The following is a 27,591-nucleotide window of genomic DNA, read 5'->3' on the forward strand; positions in this document are numbered from 1 at the left end:
CCTAGCTCCTACCTTTACTTTAGCGACGCACCAAAATAAGGCATTTGCAAAAAATAACATCCTAAAATTTATCTAGAAGCGAACAGCATTTCATAGCCATGAGAAAATAAATAAATATATTTTAAAATAAATATTTAACGACAACAATATCTCAGCTGAGCTGTGTTAAAGAAATGATGTACTAACTTAACAGTACTAATATTTTTTTAAAGTGTGGGTTTGAGTAATATATTTAATTTTCATTCGGACGTCATTTTAACTATGTATATGTTGTTGCCTTTTGAAACTAAGTCAATTCTTTAACACAACCAAACCCATGCAAAATCAATGTTTTTCAAAGGCTGAGGTAAAGTTACTATAATATGGCAACAGACAAGTGGAAACTCCAATTTTACGATTGGTAATATTATTTAAATATAATTAGCTAAAAAACTAAAACGACTAACGTGCGTAAGATATATTATGAACAAATCTTCAATAACTCTCTGACTACCGTCTAAAATAATGCTAAGTGCAGTTATTGTACTAACAGTTTTTATTCGTATGGAAGTTTCAGTGGGGTTGGCTTAATAGAGGGTTAATCGAGGGTAACACGCACTAAATCACATTTAATTGGACTACGGTAATGTACGCACCTACGGTACGCAAGTGCGCCGCATACGAGCGTCGCGACGCAATGCTGTTTGGTAATTTCGTTGCAGTTTAATTCGTAAAACAACCATGCTTTTTGTGACGAAATTGCGACCTAAAATATTTTTAATGTATAAATATTGCACGAAAAGATTTACGGTATCCTGATGCATATAATGCTAAGGCTTTTATCTGTAATTGCATTTATGAAATTTCTTGTTATAGCATTGCCAGTTTAACTAACGCTAGCATAGCCTACAACGCCTATAATATAACTCCTGAGCTAGCCCTGGCCATTACCATAAAATAACTCTATCATAAAATCAGCATCGAACAACGAAACAAACCCCCATAAAATATTTATCTAATTTTTGTGCAACCCAATAAGATCCTAACACATATTTAGGCCGGTGTTTCCAAAACACATTTCTACTAATCGAGTGAACTAGCTACTCACTGCTGTGTTGAGCCCTAACAACCAACCCCTACAATACATCTAATATAACTATAAGAATAAATAAAATACTCTTCATAAAGAACTAATAAGAACAAATATCTAAGCGAATGTACTAAAAACGATACTAATTCATTTGTATATTGCATATGTTAAAATGCATGCAAACTAAGTAAGTAAATATTATAGCCATATACAGTTCATTAGTTTTATGGCTTAATGTGTCAATAGCATATATATAAAAACAAAACACTTTCCCTTACAACTAATGTATCAACTAAAAGTGGAAGATTGGTTTTGGTTTCACTGAGTGCGCACTATATTTGTGCACTGTGTTAGCAATGTGACTCCGTAACTTGAACACAATGCAACTTAAACTCTAGCCTTAAGATAAATACAATTACTTTGTAAATAATGTTTATCAAATTAATGAATAGCTGTAACAGCTTGAAAACATACTCTGGTGTTGGCAATTTCAGTATGAAAGTTATATGAAAACAGGATATGAAAGTAAATTCAAATGGCAATATTGCCATCTCTTTTGTGTGCAAAAATGTAGATGTGAGGCGAGAGGACATTTTGTAACGAAAATTATTGGTAATGCTTTAATCATTTTTACAAGTAACATAATTGTATTTAAATAAGTCTATATAATGTGATATCACATAGAACTATAAAGCTGCAAAAAGTGAGGGTAGACATAATAAAATAGGCGATGTAAATTGCACAGTAGCATCCAAATTCTACAATTTAAGCAAAATTGTGCCACAAATTTACGGAATCACAATCGAGGAAAGGAACATTGTTATTTGGAAGTATTGCATTTAGAACAATGAAATATATAGAGAAGACGCAATCTAAAACCTCTATGGTGAAATTTTCTCTATGGTCTATATAATTCAGTGATTTAAACACTCTTTGATGGCATCCTCAAATTGACTCCCAATTAAATAAACATCAACATCAATTCCGTAAGAGTATCGCCCTAAAAACACTTATGCTACACGTCTACCGCATAGATATCCACATAAATAAATAAATGGTACGCTTAAACCTACATTATAATTTCATTTTATATATTTCATTTGCACGTAGTATGATATACTAAAATAGAGTCAACTAGTTTTAACATAGAAACATCACATTTTAGTAAAGGTTTCACTTAATGTTGGTGTGAGCGAAATATTATTAAAATTCAATAGATGCCTGTCACAATACGAACAACTCTTAAAAAGCCCCGTCGTAAATTTGCTCTTAAAAAATCCTAATTTCATTTATAATATAAATTCATTCAAAAGTTGTTTAGAGTGACTAGAGTTCTGCCAATAATTTGATATTCTTTATAATAATATTAATTAAGCAATTTCATCAAACCACTTAATAAATAAAATTACTTTATAAGTGTGAACTGTTTTCTCTCAATAAATGGTCTGTCTCTGTCCTACAGATTTGTGTGCGAGAACGAGACAAAAAGCACAAATTTTTCATCACTCTTTTTTGAGTTGCCGTACATTCATTCACTTTGGGTTTCGCTCACACCAAATAATTTGGCAAGTAAAATTACAACTAGCCAGTACATCGTAGAGACGTATAGAACATTTGAGTTATAATACCAGCAAAGCACGATTAATAGATTATGCAATTCATTTGATACTGGCATAAAAATAATCTACACACTTACTATTTGAAATTTATGTTTACGTGGTCTCATTTTCACCTGTTCAAAAATATAGATACACTTTTATAATTACAACGCGAATATTCGAGTTTTTAAATGCATTTTTAATATAAATTTTCACTAATTTTGAAAAGTGTAACGCTTAAATAATAATTTATTGTTGATATGATTTAGGATTGCAACATTCCCATAGAAATCTCCGGGCCCGCTGACAACACAAATTAATACCACTAAATGTAATACATACGATAAGACACAGATTCTAATTTATTTAGAAATGTTTAGGCATACTTTATTCCCATTATATCACACTGATTTCATAAAGTCACTCCCTCAGATCCAATCGAGAAACTCACAAAATCTCATCGCATCTATTACAGACAATTCCTTAAAATATTTATTAAAGCTCAGTTGTCATATAGGCAGGCCGGATAAAACTCTATAACAAAATCGTCACGACTCACGACACAGGCGCTATCGAATGCTGTAGCGATTTTGATGTAAATTGAGTGCTATCGACGCTGCAACATTCAATATTGTAAAGCGTAGGTTAGCAATTGGCAGCATATAAAACTGGTATCGATTCAAAAAGTCCATGCATACGTTACAAAACCCTACAAAGTAACCTCTATAAAATTTAGCTGAGCAGTGAAATAGAATTAACATCACAGTGTTTTAGTCTTGGATTTGGTGCGGTGCTGCCAATTTCCAACCTTGTATTATACAAAATAAAGTTTATTTCGGAGTGAAAATCTTTATCAAATCGCAACATAGCCTAGTGTTTAGGGCTCAAAAACGTTAAATACTTAATTAATAGGACCTGTAGCTAGGTAATGATATGGGTGCCTGTTGTGTACAAATCTGTTCTCGTACCTTTGGTTTTTCTGATAGAAATCGTTTCTACCTTGGTTCATTTTGTTCCTGTAGTTCTGCGAGCGACGCTGGTTCGATTTATCCTGCTTTTCGTTCTGACTGGGCTTCTTTTCGTTGCTCTCTTGTTTCGTTTCAGACTTTGATGGGGTGTTAGACGGTTTCTCCTAAGCATAATAAAATAATTAATTTGGGATGAAAGGACACGTCATAATATGACAACGTCTGTAATATAACGATTCATAAGGTCACTAATAAAAATCAAATTCAAGATATAATTTAGTTTATTTTAATCAAATGTAGATTTCAAGATGCATGTATTCTATCAATCTCTATAATGCGTTTTATTGTGCAAAAGTGCATCGTTAAACACTAACCATCAACTGAGTTACGGCTTGTCTAACTTAGGCTGCCTTCACATTAAGTCGCGAGTCGCGCGGCTGCCGCACTACTCGCGACTTAATGTAAAGGCAGCCTTAAAATGACGCGCCCCTCCCTCGTATTCGCAGTACAAAATTTTTCATTTATATCAACTAGTGAAGTGGTGGGGCGCGTCATTTCAAATTAGACAAGCTTTACCGAAATCGGACAGAAAGTAGAGATAGGTAAAATACTATTACTTTTCAGATATTACTATACTTTTATTACAACACTGAAATAATTTTTCAAATCGGACCAGTAGTTCCTGAGTTCAATTAAGCTCTTTCAAATAATGTCCCCCGTTTTTTCCACACTTTCCTCTATTTCTTCGCTCCTATTAGTATTAGCATGATAAAATATAGCCTATAGCCTTCCTCGATAAATATAATCTAACACTGAAAGAATCATCAAAATCCGTTGCGTAGTTTTAAAGATTAAAGAGAACAAAGAGACACGAGGGAAAAAAAGCGACTTTGTTTTATAATAAGTATAGATTAATACTTTTACTTACATCTTTTTGGTCTGTGGTAGAACTTTTATTGTTAGTTGAGCTCGCGTTCGCAGCGTTATCTTGGGCCGTCTGCTTCGGTGACTTTTGTGAGGGCACTTGAGTAGGCTGCTCATTCTGAAATAAAGATAAATATTACATGCATATTATACAGCATGTTTCATACTATGTCAGTAGCTCTACCATGAATTTAAAGCTATAGTATTTATAGATACTCGATACCGACTACGTAAATTTTTAGTATGGCAAATTTTACTGCGCCTCTAGCGGTTAGGTATACTTGCGGAACTAAAATCGCCAAACAAATATTTACGTAGTCGGTATCGACTATCGAGTATCGATAAATACTATAGTTTTAAACTAATGGTAGAGCTACAGATTAGTATTCTAGCAACATATTACTCATGTGTTCAAATATTTAAGTTTAAAATGAATTTAAGCTAAAGCGGGCTAACTTACTTTTCACTACGCCAAAGAGACCTAAAAACCCAAGAAAGTTAAAGAACCTAAAAATACTTACCTAGTGGGACTTGGGAGTGGTGCGGTGGGGGCGGGCGCGAGCGCACGCAGTGGGCTCGCGCACACGCATGGCTACTTTACCGCCTCCGCTAGGCCAAGGATTGTTGTGGTGTTACTGACCTGGTGGGACTAGAGCTATGAAGTCCTGGAGCCACTAACCTGGTGGGAGTGGTGCGGCAGGGGCGGGTGCGGCTGCGGCTCGGGCGCAACGCATGCAGCGGGCTCGCGCACACGCAAGGCTACTTTACCGCCTCCGCTAGGCCAAGGATTGCTGTGGTGTAACTGACCTGGTGAGACTAGAGCTATGATTTATGAAGCGATTAGGAAGTCCTGGAGCTAGTAACCTGGTGGGAGTGGTGCGGTGGGGGCGGGTGCGGCTGCGGCGCGGGCGCGAGTGCGACAGTCAGCGTGAGGTCGCACCACATGGCGCAGCGGGCGCGTCGTGCGCAGACGCAAAGCTGCTTCACCGCCTCCGCCAAGCCTAGGATCGCTGAAAATATTAAGTTGATAAATTTACTTCATTATCGCGTTAAGGCCCTCGAGGATAAACCCCAATTTGTTATTCCGTGACTCCCGGTTTACCTAGTTCCAATATAATAACGAAGTGTTAAAAAATATGAGATATAAAGCACAATATTTAAAATACCTTAAACCATAGACATTTTAATAAAACGTAATACTTTGGCTGTAATTAATTTACCCTCCCATAAAAATCTATTTCATCGAAATATAAGTATTAACTAGGATAATTATACATTTTATTTGAATAAATTGTTAGTAAATCTATATTAAAATGCCCTTAACCGAACAATTTTGTTTCTTAATGTTTATTTCCAAAGATATTTAAAAAAAAAACATGAAAAATAGAGAAGATCCGCCCAAGAACCTACAGTTTTATGCTAAGCTAAAATGAATCTTATTGCGATGCGTATACGCTTGGTCTTTGGTTGTGTGCAAGGTTATCGTTTTGGATTGAGATTAATCCCCGCCTTAATAAAGAGGAACTGCTATAATAAAGACATTCGCCACTACAGGTAGTTAGAGGCCTTGCAAGAATTTGGTTTATTGCTCGTATGGTAATTGGTAGTGTTAAAACACGTGGGAATTGCAAACACAAAAGATGTTTCTTCTGTGGCATTGGAAGATACACTTACAAAAAAATAGACAAGATCCTAAACATATTTCATTTAACGAGGAAAAGGTGCAAGAAAAAGTTGACTGAATGGTTACTGACACTTAACAATGAAGAGACAGAAAAACTCATTACCATTCCCGTTTAGTCGAGAATGATAATGAGTTCATGAACACACACACACACGCACACACTGACACACACACACGCACATACCCACTCGCATACACAAATACATATGCACACACAGATCTTAATAACTAACTTTATTATGAAATGTACTAGATTCCAAATTGTATAATTTGTTTTTTTTTTAATTAAGATGGAGGTCTGGTGTCCTGAAATACAGGCTATGCCTAGCTTAGGCACCAGTCTCCCACAAAATAGTTAATTGTACTTCACTTATTTGTAATAATATTGTTGTTTGTGGTGAGAACAATAAATAATTTTTCATTTTCAATTGTTATGCGACAGCTAGGTGCCGCTTGGGGATTGATGGGTTAAGTAATTAATGTTCGTCCCTGAATGAGGCAGTAAAACTCTTAAAACACCTAACGCACTATATCGCGCTACTCACGGTCGGCGCGCATGTACCGCGCGTGCGAGGGGTGCGGCGTGAGCTCCCTGCGGCGCGCCGCCTGCACGCCCGCCACGGCGTTCCGCCACGCCAGCATCGCGCTCTCAACCTCGCTGTGCGGCGCGCTGTAATATAGTTCAGAGAAGTTACCTCATAGGCAGGCGAACCTACGTCATTTGGTCGCGTTATGTCAAACCCAGTCGACAGATCACAATTAAGCCGCCAATCCACCGCAGCGCACGGAGAGACTACGCACGTGCGTCAAGCTTCGCTTTGTAAGAAAATATTATGTGACTGTGTCCACTGCAACCCACGGACACGCTACGCACGAATTGACTCACGTAGCTTGCTCGAATATGGTGCACACGTAGTTCAACGCTGGCCACGCTACGTATGCTGTGCACGGGATACACAGAAGCGTGTACATTCAAAACTGTGCTGCGCTACAGTTGTACATAGTCGTGGCCGTGTGCATAGCGTGTGCTGCAGTGGTAACGTTGACCCACGTTGTCAAACTAATAAATCCGTGCGCTGCGTGGCCTTGCACAGCGTGCGCCGCTGTGGAATGGCGGCTTCAACATTGAATTGACATGATCCGACCAAATGACGTTGTTGTGTCAACTGCCTAGGAATATTTTTTTTCGATGGTACCTATCAGAGAAGTTGTGGCATAGGCAGATGGCGGACCTACGTAATTTTGGTCGCGTCCCACACAAAACTGCGAATTCGCATCGCATCGCAAATATCTGCGACAAAACTCATACTAGAAATGACATTGCGATGCAAATTCGTAGTTGTGTGGAGGCCCTTAGTCAAGCGCAGTCGACAGATCACAATATAGAATTTACATAATTTGTCCAATTGATGTAAGTCCGCCATCTGGATGAATCAACTTCGATGGTACTTTTGCATAACTGTGCCAGAATAGATGATATTTTTTGAGTGTGACGTAAGTATATTTGTATGGCGAGTCGTCGTGCGAGAAGCGATGCACATTTAAACGCAGCACCAAAATCTCGCTACCTGACGTCACGATCATCTGATTTGAGTCGTTGACGCTATGCAATTCGTAAACCATGTCCACTGCAATATGGCCGCTTTCGCATCTATTGTCGCCATGTCGCATACCCTACGCACCCGCTCCTACGCATGAAAGGCCAAGTGGGAGTCGTAATTCAGCGGTTTGGCCGTAAAGAGGTAACAGATGGACATACCCTTACGCATATTTAAAATATTAGTATGGATGCGTTATCGTCAATTAATCTGTAGTAACTTTAAGAATGCACCTGATCCTAACTTGACTACAAACTTAAACCTAGATCTCAAAATCTGTAAGGTCTAGTGATTTTTTTACACAAGTGACTTCAGTTCATGGAAATATATGCTCAAGACGAAAACACGATTACTGAAAAATGCTCGATAGTTTCTTTTTTATAAAAAACCTTGTTTTAGACACATTTTTGCTTGGATCTTCGAAGTTTGCAGTCTTTTCTTTAATATTTTTTAATATCTAAAAAGGCATTGATAAAACCTAAATTTGCTCAAAACACTTTTTTCATAATCATTATATCTCTTTTATTCAAGTAAAACTATTTCGTCTTTTATTCAAGTAAAACTAACTTGGCGATGATTCCGCGTCGTCTTTTTTCACCTGGCATAATATGTAGGACGGGCGTGAGTGTAAACAGAGAAGGACGATGTTTGATTTTTTGGGTCAGTAGCCCTCTTAAATGGCGAACTATTTTATTGATCAAGTTGTGTATGAAATTAAGTTTGTGTAACTTGCGCCCATCTACTGTTATCACTCATCAGTCTACGTTAAAATCGTGTCTCTGTTCTTTTTGTATTAATCTATACTAATATTATAAATGCGAAAGTATCTCTGTCTGTCTGTCTGTCTGTCTGTCTCGCTTTCACGCCAAAACTACTGAACCGATTGTTATGAAATTTTGTACACAGATAGTCTAAAGCCTGAGAAAGGACATAGCCTACTTTTTAACTGGAAAAAGGGGTTGTAAGGGGGTGAAAATGCGTAAATTTGTTCAAATTAAGTTAGTTCCAAAAATTCAAAATAGATGGCGCCATGCGTCTCTTACATCGCGCTAACGCTTGCCCAAAAGTCTTTCTATAAGAGGTGGTATTATCTTACATTCAATTTTCGATTTTTTAGATTGTTATTTCTTTTTTACGTTATTTCTTTTTTACGTTATTTAATAAATCAGTACTTTATCTATGCAGTGACGTAAGATAGCGCCAAGAGTCGCCTAGATCGCGCTATCGCTTGCCCATATGTATTTCTATAAAACGTGGTACCATGATGAGATGGGTTTTTCGATTCTTTCGATTGTTATACACGTTATCTATACTAATATTATAAATGCGAAAGTATATCTATCTTTTTTGATGGAAAGCAACTACCGTCGCCCATGGACACTCGCAGCATCAGAAGATCTGCAGGTGCGTTGCCGGCCTTTTAAGAGGGAATAGGATAATAGGGGAGGGTAGGGATGGGAAGGGAAGGGAATAGGGGAGGGTAAGAAAGGAAATATGGTAGGGGATTGGGCCTCCGTTAAACTCACTCACTCGGCGAAACACAGCGCAAGCGCTGTTTCACGTCGGTTTTCTGTGAGAACGTGGTATTTCGCCGGTCGAGCCGGAACATTCGTGCCGAAGCATGGCTCTCCCACGTATAAAGTGTCTGTCTGTCTGTCTCGCTTTCACGCCAAAACTACCGAACCGATTGTAATTAAATTTTGTATACAGATAGTCTAAAGCCTGAGAAAGGACATAGGCTACTTTTTTACTGGAAAAAAGCGTTGTAAGGCGGTGAAAATGCGTAAATTTGTTCAAATTAAGTTAGTTCCAAAAATTCATAATAGATGGTGCCGTGCGTCTCCTACATCGCGCTAACGCTTGCCCAAAAGTCTTTCTATAAGAAGTGGTTAATACCACTTCTTATAGAAAGACTTTTGGGCAAGGCGCGATGTAGGAGACGCACGCAATCGAAAAAAATCGAAAATAGAATGTAAGATAATTCTTACATTCTATTTTCGATTTTTTCGATTCTTATTTCTCTTTTACGTTATTTAATAAATCACTACTTTATCTATGCAGTGACGTAACCTTAAACCTATCAATGATAAATAGTTTATGGGTAAAGTTGTCTAATTGGGAGGCTAAATAAGCTTAAAAATTTGGCATAAAATATAAAGTTTAATTTAAAAAAATGAAATATTATGTGCACACTGCACAGCTGTTTTGATTTAAGGGGTACCAGGGTTTTTTTTATAAAAGCTTTTGACACCAATTTTGTTGACATCGCGCGCAACTGAAGTCCACGCGGACGAAGTCGCGGGCAACAGCTAGTGCAAGATATTTAACAAAAATTCTGCCGCAATTGGCAAACTTACATCTCCGACAGATTCTTAACATCGTCCCTCCAAGTCGTAGGGTCATAAGTAGCCGGATCCACGCCAGCGTCATCCTTCTGCGACGAAACATTCTCCTGGCCTCGCTTCAGTACCGTAATCTTACAGTCCTCCTGTTTGTTCGGCTTCTTATTTTGCGCGACGCAGACGCTCGCTCGGAGTGTTTCCATTTTACCCATCAATGTCAGCACCTGTGAAATGTATTGTTACATGAGATGCATCTCGGTCTCAAGACACGTTTCAGGCTCTGTGATTGGTTGGCTGTCAAAATTTGGACCAATCATAGAGCCGAACCGCGTCTTGAGACCGAGATGCTTCTTGAGTACTGACTATTTATACCGGCCTAAGAGTAACGGCATGAAGTAAACGTTATAATTAATTTACAAAGTAATCACAATTGAAAACTGTCAACTAAATCTATGGCGCAAAGAAATAATTGTAGATGTAAAGACTGAGATAGCGATGTTTTCGAGAGGAGTGAAAGAGACAAGTGATCTAGACCTCTATCAAAATGTTGCACATCAAATATTGGAGTGAAAGAGACAAGTGATCTAGACCTCTATCAAAATGTTGCACATCAAATATTGGACGTTAACCTTAAACACAATGAGGGTTTTTGATGTTCTGTTACCGACTCTAAGCCTACATAGCGGGACATGGTGGCAACCATGTGCCGCTATGTAGCCTTAAGGTACAATTCCGTGCATCGCGACAGTCGTAAGCCGCGCTCATGACAATAGTCATTGTATGTAAATGTATGGCACCGCTTCCGAGGCCCGCGACAGACGCGCGCGGCCGACGACTGTCGTAAGCCACGCGCGGTCGTGTAATATAACTTTGACAGACGCGCGCGGCCGACGATAGTCGTAGGCCGCGCGCGGCCGTAACAAGACACGTATGAACTTCAAGACACGGCCGCGCGCGGCTCGATAGTCGTCGGCCGCGCGCGTCTGTCGCGGGCGCGGGCGGAAGCGGTGCCATACATTTTCATACTCTGACTATTGTCGCGAGCGGCCGACGATAGTCGTAGGCCGCGCGCGGCCGCGATCGATCGCGATGCACCTTTAGAGTCGGTCGTGTCAATTAGACATATTATCGTGAGTCGTGACACATATTATCGTGAGGTAGATGTGTCGATAATTTTCGAAATTTTAAGTTACGTCCGTAGCAAAATGCCAGTTTGCGTAGTAAGACTTAACACTACAAGAAACAATAAAGATACTGGCATCACATACAATCAGTAATTATTAAATAAATCGTCATAAGCACAGAAAAATAATATAAACCTAAAAATTCGGATCGGAGTACCGCTTGATGTTCAGTGTTGCCAATTACCATAAACTAAAAATTCCCAAATTTTTCTGAGATTGTGATTTTTATTTATTTATTTATTATATCTTATTTTTTTATATATACATAGTGGCTGAGTGGATGAGCGCATTAAAATCTCTAGCTAGGGTAGCTGGTTCAAATTCCGCCAACGGAACAAAAAGTTTTCAAAGTTCCTGGATCATGAATGTGTATTAATAAATATGAATTATGAGTATCATATTATAATAAAAATCTTAAATAGTTTATATTTTATGTACACAATACAGTAACAAATGAGAAAACAAATTTAACATTTGCTTTTTAGGGTTCCGTAGCCAAATGGCAAAAAAGGAACCCTTATAGATTCGTCATGTCTGTCTGTCTGTCCGTATGTCACAGCCACTTTTCTCCGAAACTATAAGAGCTATACTATTGAAACTTGGTAAGTAGATGTAGTCTGTGAACCGCATTAAGATTTTGATACAAAAATGGAAAAATTATTAAAAATTTTAGGGGTCCCCATAGGTACAACTGAAACAAAAAAAATTTTTCATCTAAGCTATGCGTGTGGGGTATATATGGATAGGTCTTGAAAAATCATATTGAGGTTTCTTATATCATTTTTTTCTAACCTGAATAGTTTGCGAGAGAGACTCTTCCAAAGGTGTTCCACAAGGATCTATTTTAGGTCCCTTTCTTTTTCTCATTTACATAAATGACCTACCTTATCTAGTTAAAGATAAGCATGAGATAGTACTTTTTGCTGATGACACTTCACTAATTTTTAATGTGAATCGACAACAATATAATTACGACGAGGTAAATAGTGTTCTCTCAAAAATAGTACAATGGTTTAATGCTAATAATTTACTATTAAATTCTAACGAAACGAAATGTTTAAAGTTCAGTTTGCCAAATGTTAGACAAGTACAAACCAATGTACTATTAAATGATGAGAAAATGAAATTAGTGGACACCACTGTTTTCCTAGGTATAACTTTAGACAGTAAATTACAGTTGGGTCCGCATATTGCAAATCTGGCGGATAGGCTCAGTTCTGCAGCATATGCTGTTAAAAAATCAGAGAAATAACTGATGTAGAAACAGCGCGACTTGTTTACTTTAGTTACTTTCACAGCATTATGTCCTATGGAATCCTTCTATGGGGAAATGCAGCGGATATTAATTCAATATTCGTGCTGCAGAAGCGAGCCATACGTTCTATTTATAAGATGTCATCGTGTGAATCCTTAAGAGAAAAGTTTAAGGAAATAAATATTCTGACCGTCGCATCTCAATATGTTTTGGATATCGTACTGTAGGTAAGAAAGAACTTAAATAATTTCAAAAAGAAAAGCGACAATCATTGTTTTAACACTAGGAATAAGAACAAATTAGAAATTCCAGTGATTAGACTTAGCAAAGTCAGCAAATCTTTTAAAGGCCAGTGTATACGCCTGTACAATAGAATCCCAGAAAACGTTCAAAATGTCTCTATCAATAAATTTAAAAATGTAGTAAAAGAATGTTTGTGTACTAAAGCTTATTATAAATTTAATGATTTGATCGACGACAACACACCTTGGGAATAGGGTGGTTCTTACAGGCTACTAGTATATTTTTTATAATTCCTATTGTAAATAGCTCTAAGTCATAATATTGTTATATAACACAGTCAAATTAACTAGACGCATGGTGATGACGTCATTATGATGCTTGCATGCACATTCCAGTCAGGTTAATGTGACCGTGTTGTACTGTATATGTTTTAAATTGTAATTTTCCATCTTTTTAGTAAAAGATGGCCCCGTGCGAGTTTCTTACGCCGGTTCTTCTCGCCGGGTTAGTTCCCGAACCGGTGGTAGGCACCGTAGTATCGACGTTCGGTAAAGTTTTTGTAAAAAATTACTCCGAATAAAAACATTTTTGATTTTTATTTTAAAAAAAGTGGTAAAATGTGTGTGTCCCCCTCCCCTCTAATTTCTAAAGTAAGGGCATGATAAGTCTAAAAAATATATGATGTACATTACTATAAAAGTTTTTGTATTGTTTTCTCATCAATATTGTACCCATTATATTTCGTTGACCTAAACAACGTTGTTATTTTATCGCATTCTTTTCGAATGGACTTTATTCCAATGGTAAAGTTTATCTGGTGATTGAAAAATCAGCACTTACTATACAATAATAATAAATTACAAGACCACAGCAACTAATTTTTCCCCAATTGGTTGGGCACCAGTGACGTATCTGGCAACCCGATTATCTACGCACACAACAATATTTGTGCATTGTTTTACACACACTACAATATTGAGTTGCCGGCACTTGCCGCATTCAGAAATCTGTTTTTTTCTATATAGCGCGGTATCTAGTCGAGCGCGCGCGCGAGACCAATCATTTATCTAAGACCTAATAGTTTTTGACGTGGGAGACCCATGCTTCGGCACGAATGGACCGGCTCGACCGGAGAAATACCACGGGATCACAGAAAACCGGCGTGAAACAGCGCTTGCGCTGTGTTTCGCCGAGTGAGTGAGTTTACCGGAGGCCCAATCCCCTCCCCTCGCCCTTCCCTACCCTCTCCTATTTCCTTCCCTACCCTCCCCTATTACCTCTTAAAAGGCCGGCAACGCACCTGCAGCTCTTCTGATGCTGCGAGTGTCCATGGGCGACGGAAGTTGCTTTCCATCAGGTGACCCGTTTGCTCATTCGCCCCCTTATTTCATAAAAAAATACCAAACACCCTCATTGCGGAATATGTTATTTGTATACGCTCAAGTAGTGCTTGCGCTCACTAACTAGCCAAGCGATACTCTAATCTTCATCTATATATTATTTACAGACTAAACTACCTTAGTATGTTCCCTCAGCATGTCGACGGTCAGTCGGTCGACGCGCGTCGGGCACGGCGGCAGGCGCGGCACGGGTATGGAGTTGGACGACGACACCGCGCGCCCGGGGTACGCTAGCGCCAGGCGCGCTTCGGTGCGCTTACGCTCGCGCTCCAACTGCCGCCATTGCTCGTAGCACGCGTCGAGCCGCGCGTGAAGGATCGCTGACGATGTTGCCGCACCCCTGGTGATAATAAAAAAGTGATGAATATGAATAAGCATTGTCATAGTGTATAAGTGGCAAAATAAATTTGTTACTGCGCCGACGGCTGAAAAGGATTGGGATTCTCTGGTATAAAGCAAATAACAATGTGCGACTATTGCACCTTTATTTTCTCTACGATCTAATATCTATCTTAAGCTTTCGCCAGCGACTCCGCCCGCGTAAGTACTGTACCCACCGGAAACGTATTTTTTTAAAATGAAATAAGGGGGCAAACGAGCAAACGGGTCACCTGGTGGAAAGCAACTTCCGTCGCCCATGGACGCTCGCAGCATCAGAAGAGCTGCAGGTGCGTTGCCGGCTTTTTAAGAGGGAATAGGGTAATAGGGGAGGGTAGGGATGGGAAGGGAAGGGAATAGGGGAGGGTAGGGAAGGGAATAGGGTAGGGGATTGGGCCCCCGGTAAACTCACTCACTCGGCGAAACACAGCGCAAGCGCTGTTTCACGCCGGTTTTCTGTGAGAACGTGGTATTTTTCCGGTCGAGCCGGCACATTCGTGCCGAAGCATGGCTCTCCCACGTTAATCTTTCCACGATAAAATTTTCCCGGGGTCTATTCAGGTGTTATGTCTCATTCTATTCTAAAGTGTTATTTATTCCTGCTTAGGAGCTTATAGGCTCCGAAAAATACCAATAGGATGTACGCTTTTTTCCTCAAGTTACCTCATGTTCCTCATAGCGTAGAACGGCGCTAGTAGCGGCAAATCCATCATCGGGGAAGGCAGAACGGGCGGCGGGACTGGCGGACTGGGACCTAGAAGAGCACCGAGACCTGCAAATGTGGACATACTTAATAGTAGGGGAGGTAGTGCTATTGTTTGCTAAGTCATTTCATACCGACCAAATTTTTGTCCAGCGGTAGCTTAATATTTATCAATCAATATAATCAGCGTCAGTCGCCGCACCCGTGGTGGGATGTTAACTGAGAGTATTTCAAAGTTGTAAAAAAAAATAATTGCGAAAAGTGATTTTATACCGAATGAAAATTTTATGGATGATTATTGAGGTCATGCTTAACCAAAAATGCACCGTCAGCCGTACCACAGACGGGGGATTCAACGTCAGTCGCGTTACTGAACTATGTTAAAAAAATTAAAATATAAAGTCATTTCATACTGTACAAAATTTATACAGGTGAATGTTGATATCTTTTTAATAATAAAGACCACCGTCAGTCGTTAATATGCGGGTGGAAAGCCCGTCAGCCAGCGATATAAGCTATAACCAATATAGCCCTACTTCGCGCTCAATGTATCCTAGGGCGTCGCGTAGACGACACTTCCACCTGCAAATATTCAGCTGACGGCGATTTTCGTTTGAATTAATCATAAAATTGTCTCACATAGCAATTTTAAGTAATTAATTCGATAGTCAATATTTGTGAAGAAGAATTATATACATTTTACTTTAAAAGCGCCATCTGTCGTTATATACTAAAACTAAAATAGCACCTACCAAACCTAAACGTGTATAATCTAGATAATATGACCTTTATTGGGTGCGAATTGGGATCTTTTTAATGACAATTCAATAAGATTCCCAACAACAACTTTGAGATACTCTCAATTTTTATTCCACCCATACTGGAGAGGCTGACGATCAAAACTCTTATGTATTAATAGAATAGTATTATTGTTACGATTTTCGCTCGGTATGAAATGACTTTTTAAAATGAGCGCGACCTCCCCTACTATAAGGCCTGGGGTCTGATTTACAATGACACTTTATTCAATTCGGATCAGCCCTGGGCGATAGCTAATAAGCTCGCCGCGTAGCGATGACTAATAAATCTTGCGGTGAATTTTCGAATTCGATTTTTGTGTATAGTGTAAGAGCTGTTACACATTGGACGTTTTGATGCTTTGCTAACGCGCGTTTCGAGAACCCCGGATTCTATTGAAGCGTCACGCAAGAATCCGGGGTTCTTAAACTTCAAAACGCCCAATGTGTAAAAAATGTGTTAATTATTTAATAGTTACAAGCCCCTAATCAGGAGTGATTTTGGTACTTACAGCAAAAATGTATTCTTGAATAGAGCAAAAATTTATTCTTAGTTATTCTCAAGGACTGACTTTAAAGAATGTTATTGTAAAGTGTATTATTTACAAAGTCTACTTACCGAGGTTAAAAGGAGTATTCTCATGTATGAAGGAAACATCGACATTCAGTTGATTAGGCGGTGGTCGGTTCCTCATAATCATGTTCATTTGCCTCGCTATCTCCTGCTGCCTCAGTAGCGCCTGCTGCGCGTTATCCCGACCCAAATTATTATCAAAATTGGGCCTATCGTTCCCGTTACCCTGATAATTCTCCCGCGGAAACATATTCATGTCGCGCCTCTGAAATTCGTTCTGTTGATTGAAGCCGTTCGGTTTGAAATTCATATTCGAGTTCTGATTCGAAAAGTCGTACTGCCCCATTCTCTCAGACATGGGCATCATGTCGTTTAGGTAGAAGTTATTTTCGCTTCTGTTCTGAAAGTTTCTGTTGAAGAACATCTTGTTTCGTTCCTCCTGCATTTTGTACTCGTCCGGATAGTGTCCGTTCATGTCCATGGACATTTTGTAGTCCTGCAGTGGCTCGTCTCGCGCTCTATCCTGGAGGTTCAGTTGGGCCAAATAAGTCAGTATATCCGCCGGCTCCGACTGCTCCTTCACGAAACCGTTGTCAAACTTATTCGGGTATCTCTGAGGGAAGGGCGCCTCGAAGGAGTTATAATTCAAGTCCAAATTGAGGCTGTTCGGACGATTGAAATTATTGGAAAACATGTTCGTTTCTGGAAGAGAGCTTCTTTGGTTGGGTTCGAAGAAATTGTACATTTTGTCGTTGGGGCTGGTAGTGAACTGGGCGCCCCCGATTTCTTGAGCGGCCAATCTGAGCAAGTTCAGTTGTTCCGGAGTAACCGTCTCCGTGTCGGGCACGGGGTCCACCCCGAGTATGTTGACGTCATTGTCTGGATAATTGACGAACCCGTTCGTGTTGAATCCGTTCTGCATGTTGTAGTTAAATGTGTCATTCTGGTTGAAGTTGTACGGAGTATTGGAGTAGTTGTACATAAATGTATTATGGGTATCCAGTTTCGGGTAGTTGCTGATATTTGTCGGCAGACAATTTACTGTTTTTTCCGGTGGTGGAATGGAGCTGGAAAAAGAAATAGCAAAGTCTTTCTAATGGAATTGGTATGCTTGTTTCTACTTTTGCTTTTTGCCTCGAAAGGATATAATAAATTCTAATAAGAATTTAACTGTAGGTCTTGTTTACCTAAGTCTTGTTTATCTAGTATTAAGAGCAGGCGTCTGCGATAAAGTTATTATGTTCGTTAGAGTTAGGGCCTGTTTCACCACTTTCTGATAAAGTGCCGAATAGGCTATCCATCAATTAACTTGACAGGTCATGTATGGGGAATGTGTCAAAAAAGTTGTGAATAGCCTATTAGGCACTTTATCAGAAAGTGGTGAAACAGGCCCTTAGACGATTAAGTTATTCGTATACAAATATCATGTTATCTTTCGATCTTTCTAATATACTAAAGGAATAAGAAGGCTTGAAATTTTAAAAAATGTGCCTGAAAAAGTAAATTCAGTTACCCGTTCGTATCTGTAGGACCCGGCTCGTCCAGAATCTTCGTGATGAGATCACGGACCATGGAATTCTCTTCCATGATGCGCTCCGACTGGAAACAACAAACATTTTCCGATTTATTAAGGGCTCCATTCCACCGCGGCGCACGGAGGCTACGCACCTGCGTCAAGCTCCGCTGTGAAAATTTCAGAACTCTAGCTATAGCGGTTCGTAAGATACAGCCTGGAGACAGACAGACGGACAGACAGACATCGAAGTCTCATGAATAGGGTCCCGTTTTCACCCTTTGGGTACGGAACCCTAAAAACCATAAATACATTTGATACCGCATTTATACATTCGCACGAATAGCGTGGCGAATCACGAGGCGAATGGCGAACACGAATGTGTAAATAGTGCGCTCGCTATCCGATTCGTGGCATTCGCGTTGAGAGCGGTTTTTCGGACGCGAATCAAAGGGCACGAATAGCGAATACGAACTACTGTTTACACATTCGCCTGCATTCAGTTGACAGCTAGCGTCCGACCCTACAGGACGTGTACAAAGCTGAACATACATATTTGACTTAAGTACACTGTACTGAAAATAAGCCTATTTTTATATTCTATATAAAAATAGGCTTATATTATTTATATATTCTATATATTATGTTATCATGTTATTATTATTATAACGTTAGTACAATGTTATTAGTTATTACACTCGTTTCTTTTCTTACTAATGCCACATACGTGGCATTAGTAAGTTATCATTGTGTAAACTTATAAGTCATAATTTAAGATATTATAACACATACAAAAAGATAATATTTTGTTGTTAAAGTATAATAAGTATTATATTTATTAGTTTCGCATTTATGAGCGCGTAGCCCGCCGACAAACTACTCTGCAGTTTGGCTAATATATTAAGGAAATATATTTTGGTTTTTAATAAATATTATTATTAGTATATTTTAGTATTATTATTATGTTATAAAAATGGAGTGGAGTGAAAGGTGACTTTTAGAATTCCTAGAATTTTACAAAAAGGAAGAGCTCATTTGGAACCCGAAATATCGCTATAATAAATTTCATATTTTTCATTCAACATTGCTATCATAATATGAACACGTCCTCCATGTTTGTGTGCGAATATCAAAATGAATCACCCCAAGAATGTGTGAACGGTAGTTCGCGACAAAGTTCGCGACAGCATTCGTATACAAATGTTTAGTCGAATCAACGTCGAATGACGAGGCGAATAGCGAACGCGAATGTATAAATGCAGTATCACATAAGCTATGGGCAAATTAAAGTGTATGCTTGAACCAATTTATGTACCATCGAGGAAATTGATTCCTAGGCAATTGACGGACCTACGTCAGTTGGTCGGCTTATGTCAATTCAATATGTTAGCTGTGATCAGTCGGATGGGTTTGATTAAACGCGACCAAATTACTTAGGTCCGCCATCTGTCTAGGAATCAACTTCTCTGATAGTACAAATTTTGGAAGCTTAAATCACTCTCCTCTGTTGGCAAAATAGGAATCCCTTTTTTTACAGAGGTCTTTTTGATTGATTATTCTGTGTTATAAAAGTTGACCAATCGTGTTATGCTATGGGTAATTCAAAAACAAAGACATGATGAATACTGACAATGAACTATAATTTCTTAGCTTTAGTCATTGCTGAGAAAAATCGATATTACTACAGCCAAATTATCAAGGCGTCGCCTTAACCATTAGGCGTCTGTGTAAAATATCTACCCCTAAATCGGTTCAGCGGCTTGGGCGTGAAGAGGACGAAGAGGTAACAGACAGACAGACAGACAGACAGACAGAAAGACTCACTTTCGCATTTATAATATTAGTAAGTATAGTAAGTAAGTATTGTAAGTAATAAGTATGGAAAGTAAGTATTGTAAGTAAGTAAATATAGTAAGTACTTACTTACTATATTTACTTACTGGATATGGATTAACGCCTCCGTGGTCTAGTGGTATAGAGCGCGGCTCTTGACTCGGAAGTCGTGGGTTCGATTCCCGCGTTGGAAAATTTCCAAGTTTGGTTAGGACAATGCAGGCTGATCTCCAGTTGATTGTCTGACAAGTAAGATGATCCATGCGTCGGATGGGCATGTAAAAAGTCGGTCCTGCGCCTGATCTCTCGCCGGTCGTGTCGGTCTTCCGTCCCACTGGGTTATGAGAGTAAAGGAATAGAGAGTGCTCTTGTGTACTGCGCACACACTTTGGCACTATAAAATTACTCCTGCGTAGCTGGCCTGGTTTCAATGAAACCGGCCACCGTCACTGAAACCGGTGTGGGAGATAATGACACATCTGATCACTGATCTATCAAGATTGTATTCCGGTTTTCCGCAACCTAACCTAGTAAAGTGCTAAGTAGTTCCTTCTCCGCATAACAATACAAATTCATATACAGAACGTTTGGCCGTGACGCCATGATGCTTTGCCTAAGTGTAGTTACGACATGGGGTTTTAGTGGGTAGTTCCTCGGAGAGTCCCACATACACCGGCCGATGTCCCCCCAATCCGCCGGGGATGCGCAAAGCATTTCCCCATGAAAAAAAAGTGCATTTACAAGTGCGATCGAGCCTAAAACTTAAAAGCGATGTTGTGCAGTGCTGTTTTGTCGCTCTGATACCTATAGGTACAATATATCGAGAATACCTAAGGTTTGCTTTTGCGTACTTGCAACCTTTGACGCTCAGGATTGGTCAGGGTTGTCACTTTTAAGATACCGTACGAGTAATAGCCATTAGCAGAGGCGACGTAAGGCGTTATAGGCGACGTGGGCGACCGCCCACGGCCGGCCTCGCGGTCTAAGAGGCCTCACGCCCGCCCGCTTAGACCACGAGGTTTTTTTAAAGGTTTACGAGTTTTGATACTTACTCAAATATTCATAAATAAAAAGTTTAAATAAATAAAAGTTTAAGGGCCTGTTTCACCACATCCTGATTAGTTAATTGGTGGATAGCTTTATCCACCAATTAACTTGACAGATCAAGTATGGAGAATCTGTCAAAAAAGTTGTAAATAGCTCATTAGGCACTTTATCAGAAAGTGGTGAAACAGGCCCTTGGTATCAAAAAAATATTTCTCTCAACAAACCCGCCCTCTTGCGTCATCCATCAGGATTCAGGGGGCCTCGCAAAATATACTTTAAGGGGCCTCGCAAGATACATCTTGCCTACAACATAAGGTCCAACCCCGCCACTGGCCGTTAGGACTTTTGCAACCATAAAGCCTAGACTGAAGAATATACTGTTACGTGCTAGGGTTCGAAGGATTTGGAGAGAAAGACCTGCTGACTCTCTTGAAGACTTTATTCACTAAGTCTAGGTCACACAAGCACACACTAGGTCACAACACTTAGCACTAAGTCCAAACCACAGATCTAGCAAGGTTCGCGCTCTGCGCTCTATTTATGGTCCAAACACTAATCACTAGGTCCAATCACTAAGCACTATCACTGCCCTAGGTCGAAGTCAAGTCGCAGGTTTCACTGGTTCACTCACTTGTTGTCACTCTGAAGTCGCTTTTATGATCGCTCGAACCGAACTGAACTGCCGGGCCGTCTACCTGCGGCTTTTTATATGGCGAGATGAATTCCAGAAAGTTCCCGATTCACGTAAACAAGTAAACAAGTATGGGAACCTTCTAGGAGGCTCGAGCATGTACCACCTAGCGCCATCTAGTTTCGAGTAGGGGATTAATGTGTAGCGTGTCCCCTAATCAGTTTCGCTAGTTTGTCGCTAGATGGCTCTGTGTGTCCTTAACAATAATATCGGGTCTGTGCACAATCAGGTATTATTTCCGCCCAATAATAATTGTACCATAGCTAATCCAGAAGTTTTGTCCCTACTTACTTTTATTCCGAGTGACAGAAGCCAAGGTTTCGGTCTTCCTTAACCAATTTGTCACCTATTTTGTTAGGGTAAAACCGGGCTTGAATAAAATAAAATAATATCTTACAATATAATGTCGTCATCTGCAATTCTACGTAAAACCTAGTTTTTGTAGCGTAACATAATCGCCTCGTGCGTACGTTATCAGTTCGTCAGCACATGCCACAAAAAGGACATTGGGCATTTTGCTGTGACCCAAACCAACTCAAGATAACACGTGGTTGCAAGCAAAAAAGATGAAAAATAAACAATATACAGAGTGATTTTAAAATGGGCGAGGGAAATCCGAAACTGTAATGAAAAGACCTTAAAATGCTCAAGAGTTGCGATCAAGATATCCATCAGTAGATTTTCGATAATTTCCCTAGCCAGGCATTCCCAGTCCTGGATTTATAAATAGGCCGTATACGCCGCGGCCTAGGGGCGGCAGCGTCCAAGGGCCGGGGCGGCAGCGTCGTAAGCGGTCGGTAGCGTCCAAAGGGGGCCGGCGGATTTCGTAAGCATCCGACAGAACGATTTTTAAAAAATACCGCCTTTATTAAACATTCTCTTCAACAATTTATCAATGTTGCCAATACCTTAATTTTGAGATAATATAGATGACTGGTAACATACAGTTAATGTAACTTCTCATCTTGAGAATGTTACTTAGAATTTGAATTTAGGTACCATTAATACATAGATAGAAAATTCTGTTCCTTCTCTCTTCTTTAAAACTAAACTTCAATAGACAGAATAAAAAAACCGGCCAAGTGCGAGTTGGACCCACCTATGAAGGGTTCCGCAGCAGCAATAAGGTTTATTTTTATGAAATTAAAAAGGTTTTGATTTATTTTTATATTTCAGTTGATTTAATGAAAGTTTATAAATTAATGTTTGGCATTTATGACGTAAAAAAAACTACTTGCTAGATCTCTTTCAAACCAATTTTCGTTGGTAGTTTTTATAGTAATGTGCATCATAATATATGATGCACATTACTATAAAAACTACCAACTTTTTAGATTTATCATGCCCCTACTTTAGAAGTTATAGGGGGGGGCGACACATTTTACCACTTTGCAAGAGTATCTCTCGCAAACTATTCAGATTAGAAAAAAATTATATTAGAAACTTCAATATGATTTTTGAAGACCTATCCATAGATACCCCACACGCATAGGTTAGATGAAAAAAAAAATTTTTTGTTGGTTTAAGGTTTACCATTTATGACATATATAAAAAACTACTTGCTAAATCTCATTCAAACCAATTTACATTGGTAGTTTTATAGTAATGTACATCATATATTTTTTTAGACTTATCATGCCCCTACTTTAGAAGTTAGAGTGGGGGGACACACATTTTATATCCATATATATTACTTGGATATATTATCCATAGTATCCAAGACACACATAGGTTAGATGAAAAAAATTTTTTGTTTCAGTTGTACTTATGGGGACCCCTAAAGTTTTTTATGGTTTTACCATTTTTATATCAAAATCTTAATGCGGTTCACAGACTACATCTACTTACCAAGTTTCAATAGTATAGCTCTTATAGTTTCGGAGAAAAGTGGCTGTGACATAGGGACGGACAGACAGACAGACAGACATGACGAATCTATAAGGGTTCCGTTTTTTGCCATTTGGCTACGGAACCCTAAAAACTGTACAAATAGGCAAATAGCTAATAGCTGTTCCAGACATTGTTGTCAAATCAAAGTTAAAAATAAACAAGTGAGAGAACATATCCTTTGAAACATGATATTATTGTTTTAAAAGCAAAACAATTTATAAAGAATTTGTCATTGATTCAAAAATACCAAGACTAATAAAGAAAAATAAAATAAAACCGAGTCATTGGACAAGTTGTTATTCATTGTTGGAAATGCCTTTGTGCCTTTATCAGCTCCGCAGAGGTCACTGCTTCATCCTGTTACCCGTCGTGTTTAAAATTTGCACCAGATTTTAGGAGCTCTTTGTTACCTCTTTATACCTTGTTACAATTTATTCAAAATGTAAATAAGTTTGTTTTAGGTGGCTAAAATACTGCCAATTTGAAATTTGAATGTCTGAGAAAAATATTGGATTCTTACTCTTTATAGTTGCAATAATTTATTTTCATCGAAATGTAAACAAGTTTGGTAATAGGTGGTTAAAATACTGCCAATTTGAAATTTGAATGTCCAAGGAAAATATTGTATTTTTTATTGTGTCCACTTGCGTCCACATTGGCAACTTTCCTAGGTAATCTTTAAGGAAAAGAAATATAATCATGCAAACATACAGCAGCCAGATATATTCAAGTATTTATTAAATAATAATTAAGATTAAAAGATTTCATTTCTTTTGCATGCCAACATCAATTATTATTCTTGCTTTATCATCAATCATCATTAACATAAATGTTTTAATAAAAAAACAAGTAAATTAACAATACCAACAATGCTCTTTATACACAGTACGTACACAAATTTAAATGCACTAATCAAAACCTATATTTAATATAACATTCATAAGGTGGCTTTCCATTCCTGACCTAAAGCAACAGCAACCAACAAAAATTCAAATTAAATGCCAATTTATGACCTAGACCTAGGTAATAGGTTTCACTTTGCTCTATGTCACTAAAAAGCAGCAGTGGCATGGGTCGCTAGACCAATGTTATCAAAAAATAAAACCTAAAGCTTAGTTCGTAAAGAGGTGTTCTATTTCATTTTTCATTGATTGTGTTCAGTTGTGGCAAGGATTGGAAAACCACCTTCACTGTTGTATTTACAATGAAGTTATTTTACTGTTGTTTTTAATAATGTGTAATATTACACTTTTATACCTAGAATAGGTATCTTTATACTGATGTTATAGATAAAGTCTGTGACATTGTAGGGTGTAAATCTCTAGATCTACTAAACCTTTTTTGTCATGTTATCTTTTGAGTGTCATAGGCTAAAAATTTTAAAATATTAATATAAATCCACCTGATAGTTAAAAAAGGATTAAACTTTGTATGCCATGAATGCAATTTCATGCAGATGAAGCAACAGGCAAGAATATATTATAAAAGAGGAGGAGAACACTGTTATGGACCATTTTGATATATGGGTTTTGGCTAGAATTTCTTATAAATATGAATATGAAATCAAAGACAACATCTAGTAATTAACCCATCAAGCCCCATAAGCTCACCGGTGAGCGGGATACAATAGAATAACAATAGATTTCCAATAATCCACGATCGAAGGATTAAATCCCACCACTTATGGAAGTTTTCTTGGTAAAGACCAGTAAATGAAAATTGTGGATTTATGTTGGTTTGGAGTGTTTTTCCGTCTTGATAATGCCTTCAATGATGTATGTACTTTATAATACACAATATGTATGTCAATGGAAGTTGTTGTCTTCCAGACGATTATAGATTCTATCAATGAAGGACGTTGAATTGTTAAAATTTATTAGAGAAAGTCATCACATTTGAAGGCGTACTGCGTATTTAGCGTAAACTTACAATAACACTGGAAAACTTTGTAAATTTACATTACCATACGATCCCAAAACCAAATTCTATTGACATCGCTTGTTATTATGTCCTCTATCGCATAAACTACATAAATCTAAAAATATTGTGGGCAGTATTTGTGTCATCGTTCACCTCGAAGTCCAGTATAACTTTTCCACAGGTAGCACTCGTATCAAAATAGCACATCGGAACCAGGGAAACATATCACTGTCTAGTGTCTTTTGATCACAACACAACTCGAAAATATTACGAGATTTTCCCGGATTTTGGGTCAGATTGACAGATCTAATTGGACATTTACAACACCCATGGGAAGACCAACACGACTTACCTGATCTGCTTCATTTTCGACTGGCTTGAACGCGTTACTTATATGACATAAATCACTGAATGCCATTTAAAATTAAAACTTATATTTTCTTGCCACGGAACATAGGAGCTACGAGAACTAAGCCATTTTTCCTCTGACCTACATGTGTATACATCGAGCTATAGGTAACTTACTGAATCAGTGTTGCTGCTATACTTATTATATATAAAACGTGTGCGATATTTTGATTGTATAAAAATTACAATAATTTAACGAAATACTTACTAAAAAGATAGCAAAACGATTAAATGTGTATTTATTACAAGTTATTGACAAATATGATTTTCGCGCCATAAAAACAAAATTTTTCATTATTCTATTTTTCAAATTTTATCAAAGAGAAATCTTGCATCTAAAAAGTGGCAGCATCGTAGTGTCATCCCTTTTTTCTAGATTGATTTGAAAGAGATGACCAAGAAATGACACTACGATGTTGCCACTTTTTAATTTCTTCACTTTTTGACAGACTTATATACGGTTCGATGGTTCGTATCTTTTATAAAAAATTGAGCATAGACCATTATATAGGCGTAGGCTCGTGACTAGCTTAAAAACAAACAACTCCGGTAGGAGTTAATGCTTGTTTTCATCAACCACCTCCTAACCCTGTGATCCCCTAGCGACCATTAAGGGTACATATCCTTCAAGATTTCACGAATTTTTGTGTGTCACGTTCGTCCTTAGGGCGTAAGAACTTTTGCAAAACATTACTTTTTTTTAAATGTGTTTGTTTTAAAAAGCCCATTCACGGCAGGACTGCACGGCAGTCCTGCCGTGAATGGGCCTCACTGATTGGTTCACACTCGGTGTTGCCGGACGGAAACACCGAGTGTGAAAGTGAGGCCCATTCGTGAATGGGCCGTTTAAAAGAGATATTTGACCCGCAAAGATCGCTAGAGAACACTTAGCGTTAGGAGACCGTTGGTGAAAACAGGCATTCGTGTTCTGTGCTTAAAAAGCTTTTTGCTGGTGAGCAATGTAATCTTAAAGGGCCGCTAATACTTTGGCTGCGTTCCAGAAGACGTTAATTTTGACCAAAACGCTCAAAAAGTCCCCTTCTGCCGTTTCCTTTGGCGACCGGGGTCATTTTGATCGCGGCTATGACGTTACTCATGACGTCATCATTTTCGCTCAAAACTACCCTTGACGAAGATGGGTCAAAGTAGGTACATAATCTAAGGGTCAAAGTGGGCGTTTTAGTTTTTTTTTAAATTTTAACGTAACTATATCGCGAAAGCCATGTTCGGAAAGTTTGCAAGAGAGATTAGAGACAAAAAAAACTTTATATTATTTCATTACAAATAATATTTTAATTGAAATATATTAAATAACATTTAATCAAATATTTTGATTGGAAAAGAAATTGTTTTTAATGAAAGGTCAAATGATTTCTTATAAAATAATATAATACTAATTTTCATATCTCCTGTACCTGTTGCTGTTGTTGTTGACTTGCTCGTACTTGACAAGACGCGGTATTATTACCTAACGTTTATATGTGACAATAGTAAATATGCAAAGTATAATATAATAATATTATGTGGTTTTGTTATGTACTTATTAATAAAAGTTTAATTACTATTTACTAT

General features: G+C 38.3%; 2 protein-coding genes across 2 annotated transcripts in view; one reads left to right on the forward strand and one right to left on the reverse strand.

The window, feature by feature from the left end:
- The window catches only part of LOC121728443 (elongation factor Tu-like), a 30,154-nt gene extending 15,702 nt beyond the window's left edge, over nt 1-14,452 (forward strand). Inside the window, exon 7 of the mRNA XM_042116638.1 lies at nt 14,401-14,452. The gene's annotated coding sequence lies outside the window, so the exon portion shown is untranslated. The remainder of the gene's footprint in view (nt 1-14,400) is intronic.
- LOC121728440 lies at nt 1,710-26,116 on the reverse strand. Its single transcript, XM_042116634.1, has 10 exons — nt 25,964-26,116; nt 18,231-18,316; nt 16,763-17,784; nt 15,307-15,415; nt 14,383-14,605; nt 10,199-10,407; nt 6,789-6,913; nt 5,424-5,569; nt 4,564-4,677; nt 1,710-3,799 (listed from the first exon to the last, which is right to left on the reverse strand). The coding sequence occupies exons 1-10, from the start codon at nt 26,027-26,029 to the stop codon at nt 3,569-3,571; spliced, it is 2,331 nt and encodes a 776-aa protein (XP_041972568.1). The 5' UTR covers nt 26,030-26,116; the 3' UTR covers nt 1,710-3,568.
- Nucleotides 26,117-27,591: the final 1,475 nt, after the last annotated feature.

The sequence above is a fragment of the Aricia agestis genome, chromosome 6 (genome assembly GCF_905147365.1).
Source record: "Aricia agestis chromosome 6, ilAriAges1.1, whole genome shotgun sequence".
In the NCBI taxonomy this organism is placed as follows: Eukaryota; Metazoa; Arthropoda; class Insecta; order Lepidoptera; family Lycaenidae; genus Aricia; species Aricia agestis.

What these genes read in the sequence shown, in the direction of transcription:
- LOC121728440 (XM_042116634.1), bottom strand. Translation starts at nt 26,029, where the DNA reads ATGGCATTCAGTGATTTATGTCATATAAGTAACGCGTTCAAGCCAGTC. An exon ending in TGCTGAGGGAACATACTAAG is followed by an intron (nt 10,408 to 14,382) that starts GTAGTTTAGTCT and finishes TACATTTCACAG; the next exon opens with GTGCTGACATTGATGGGTAA. An exon ending in CACCGCACCACTCCCACCAG is followed by an intron (nt 4,678 to 5,423) that starts GTTACTAGCTCC and finishes TCTTTATTTCAG; the next exon opens with AATGAGCAGCCTACTCAAGT.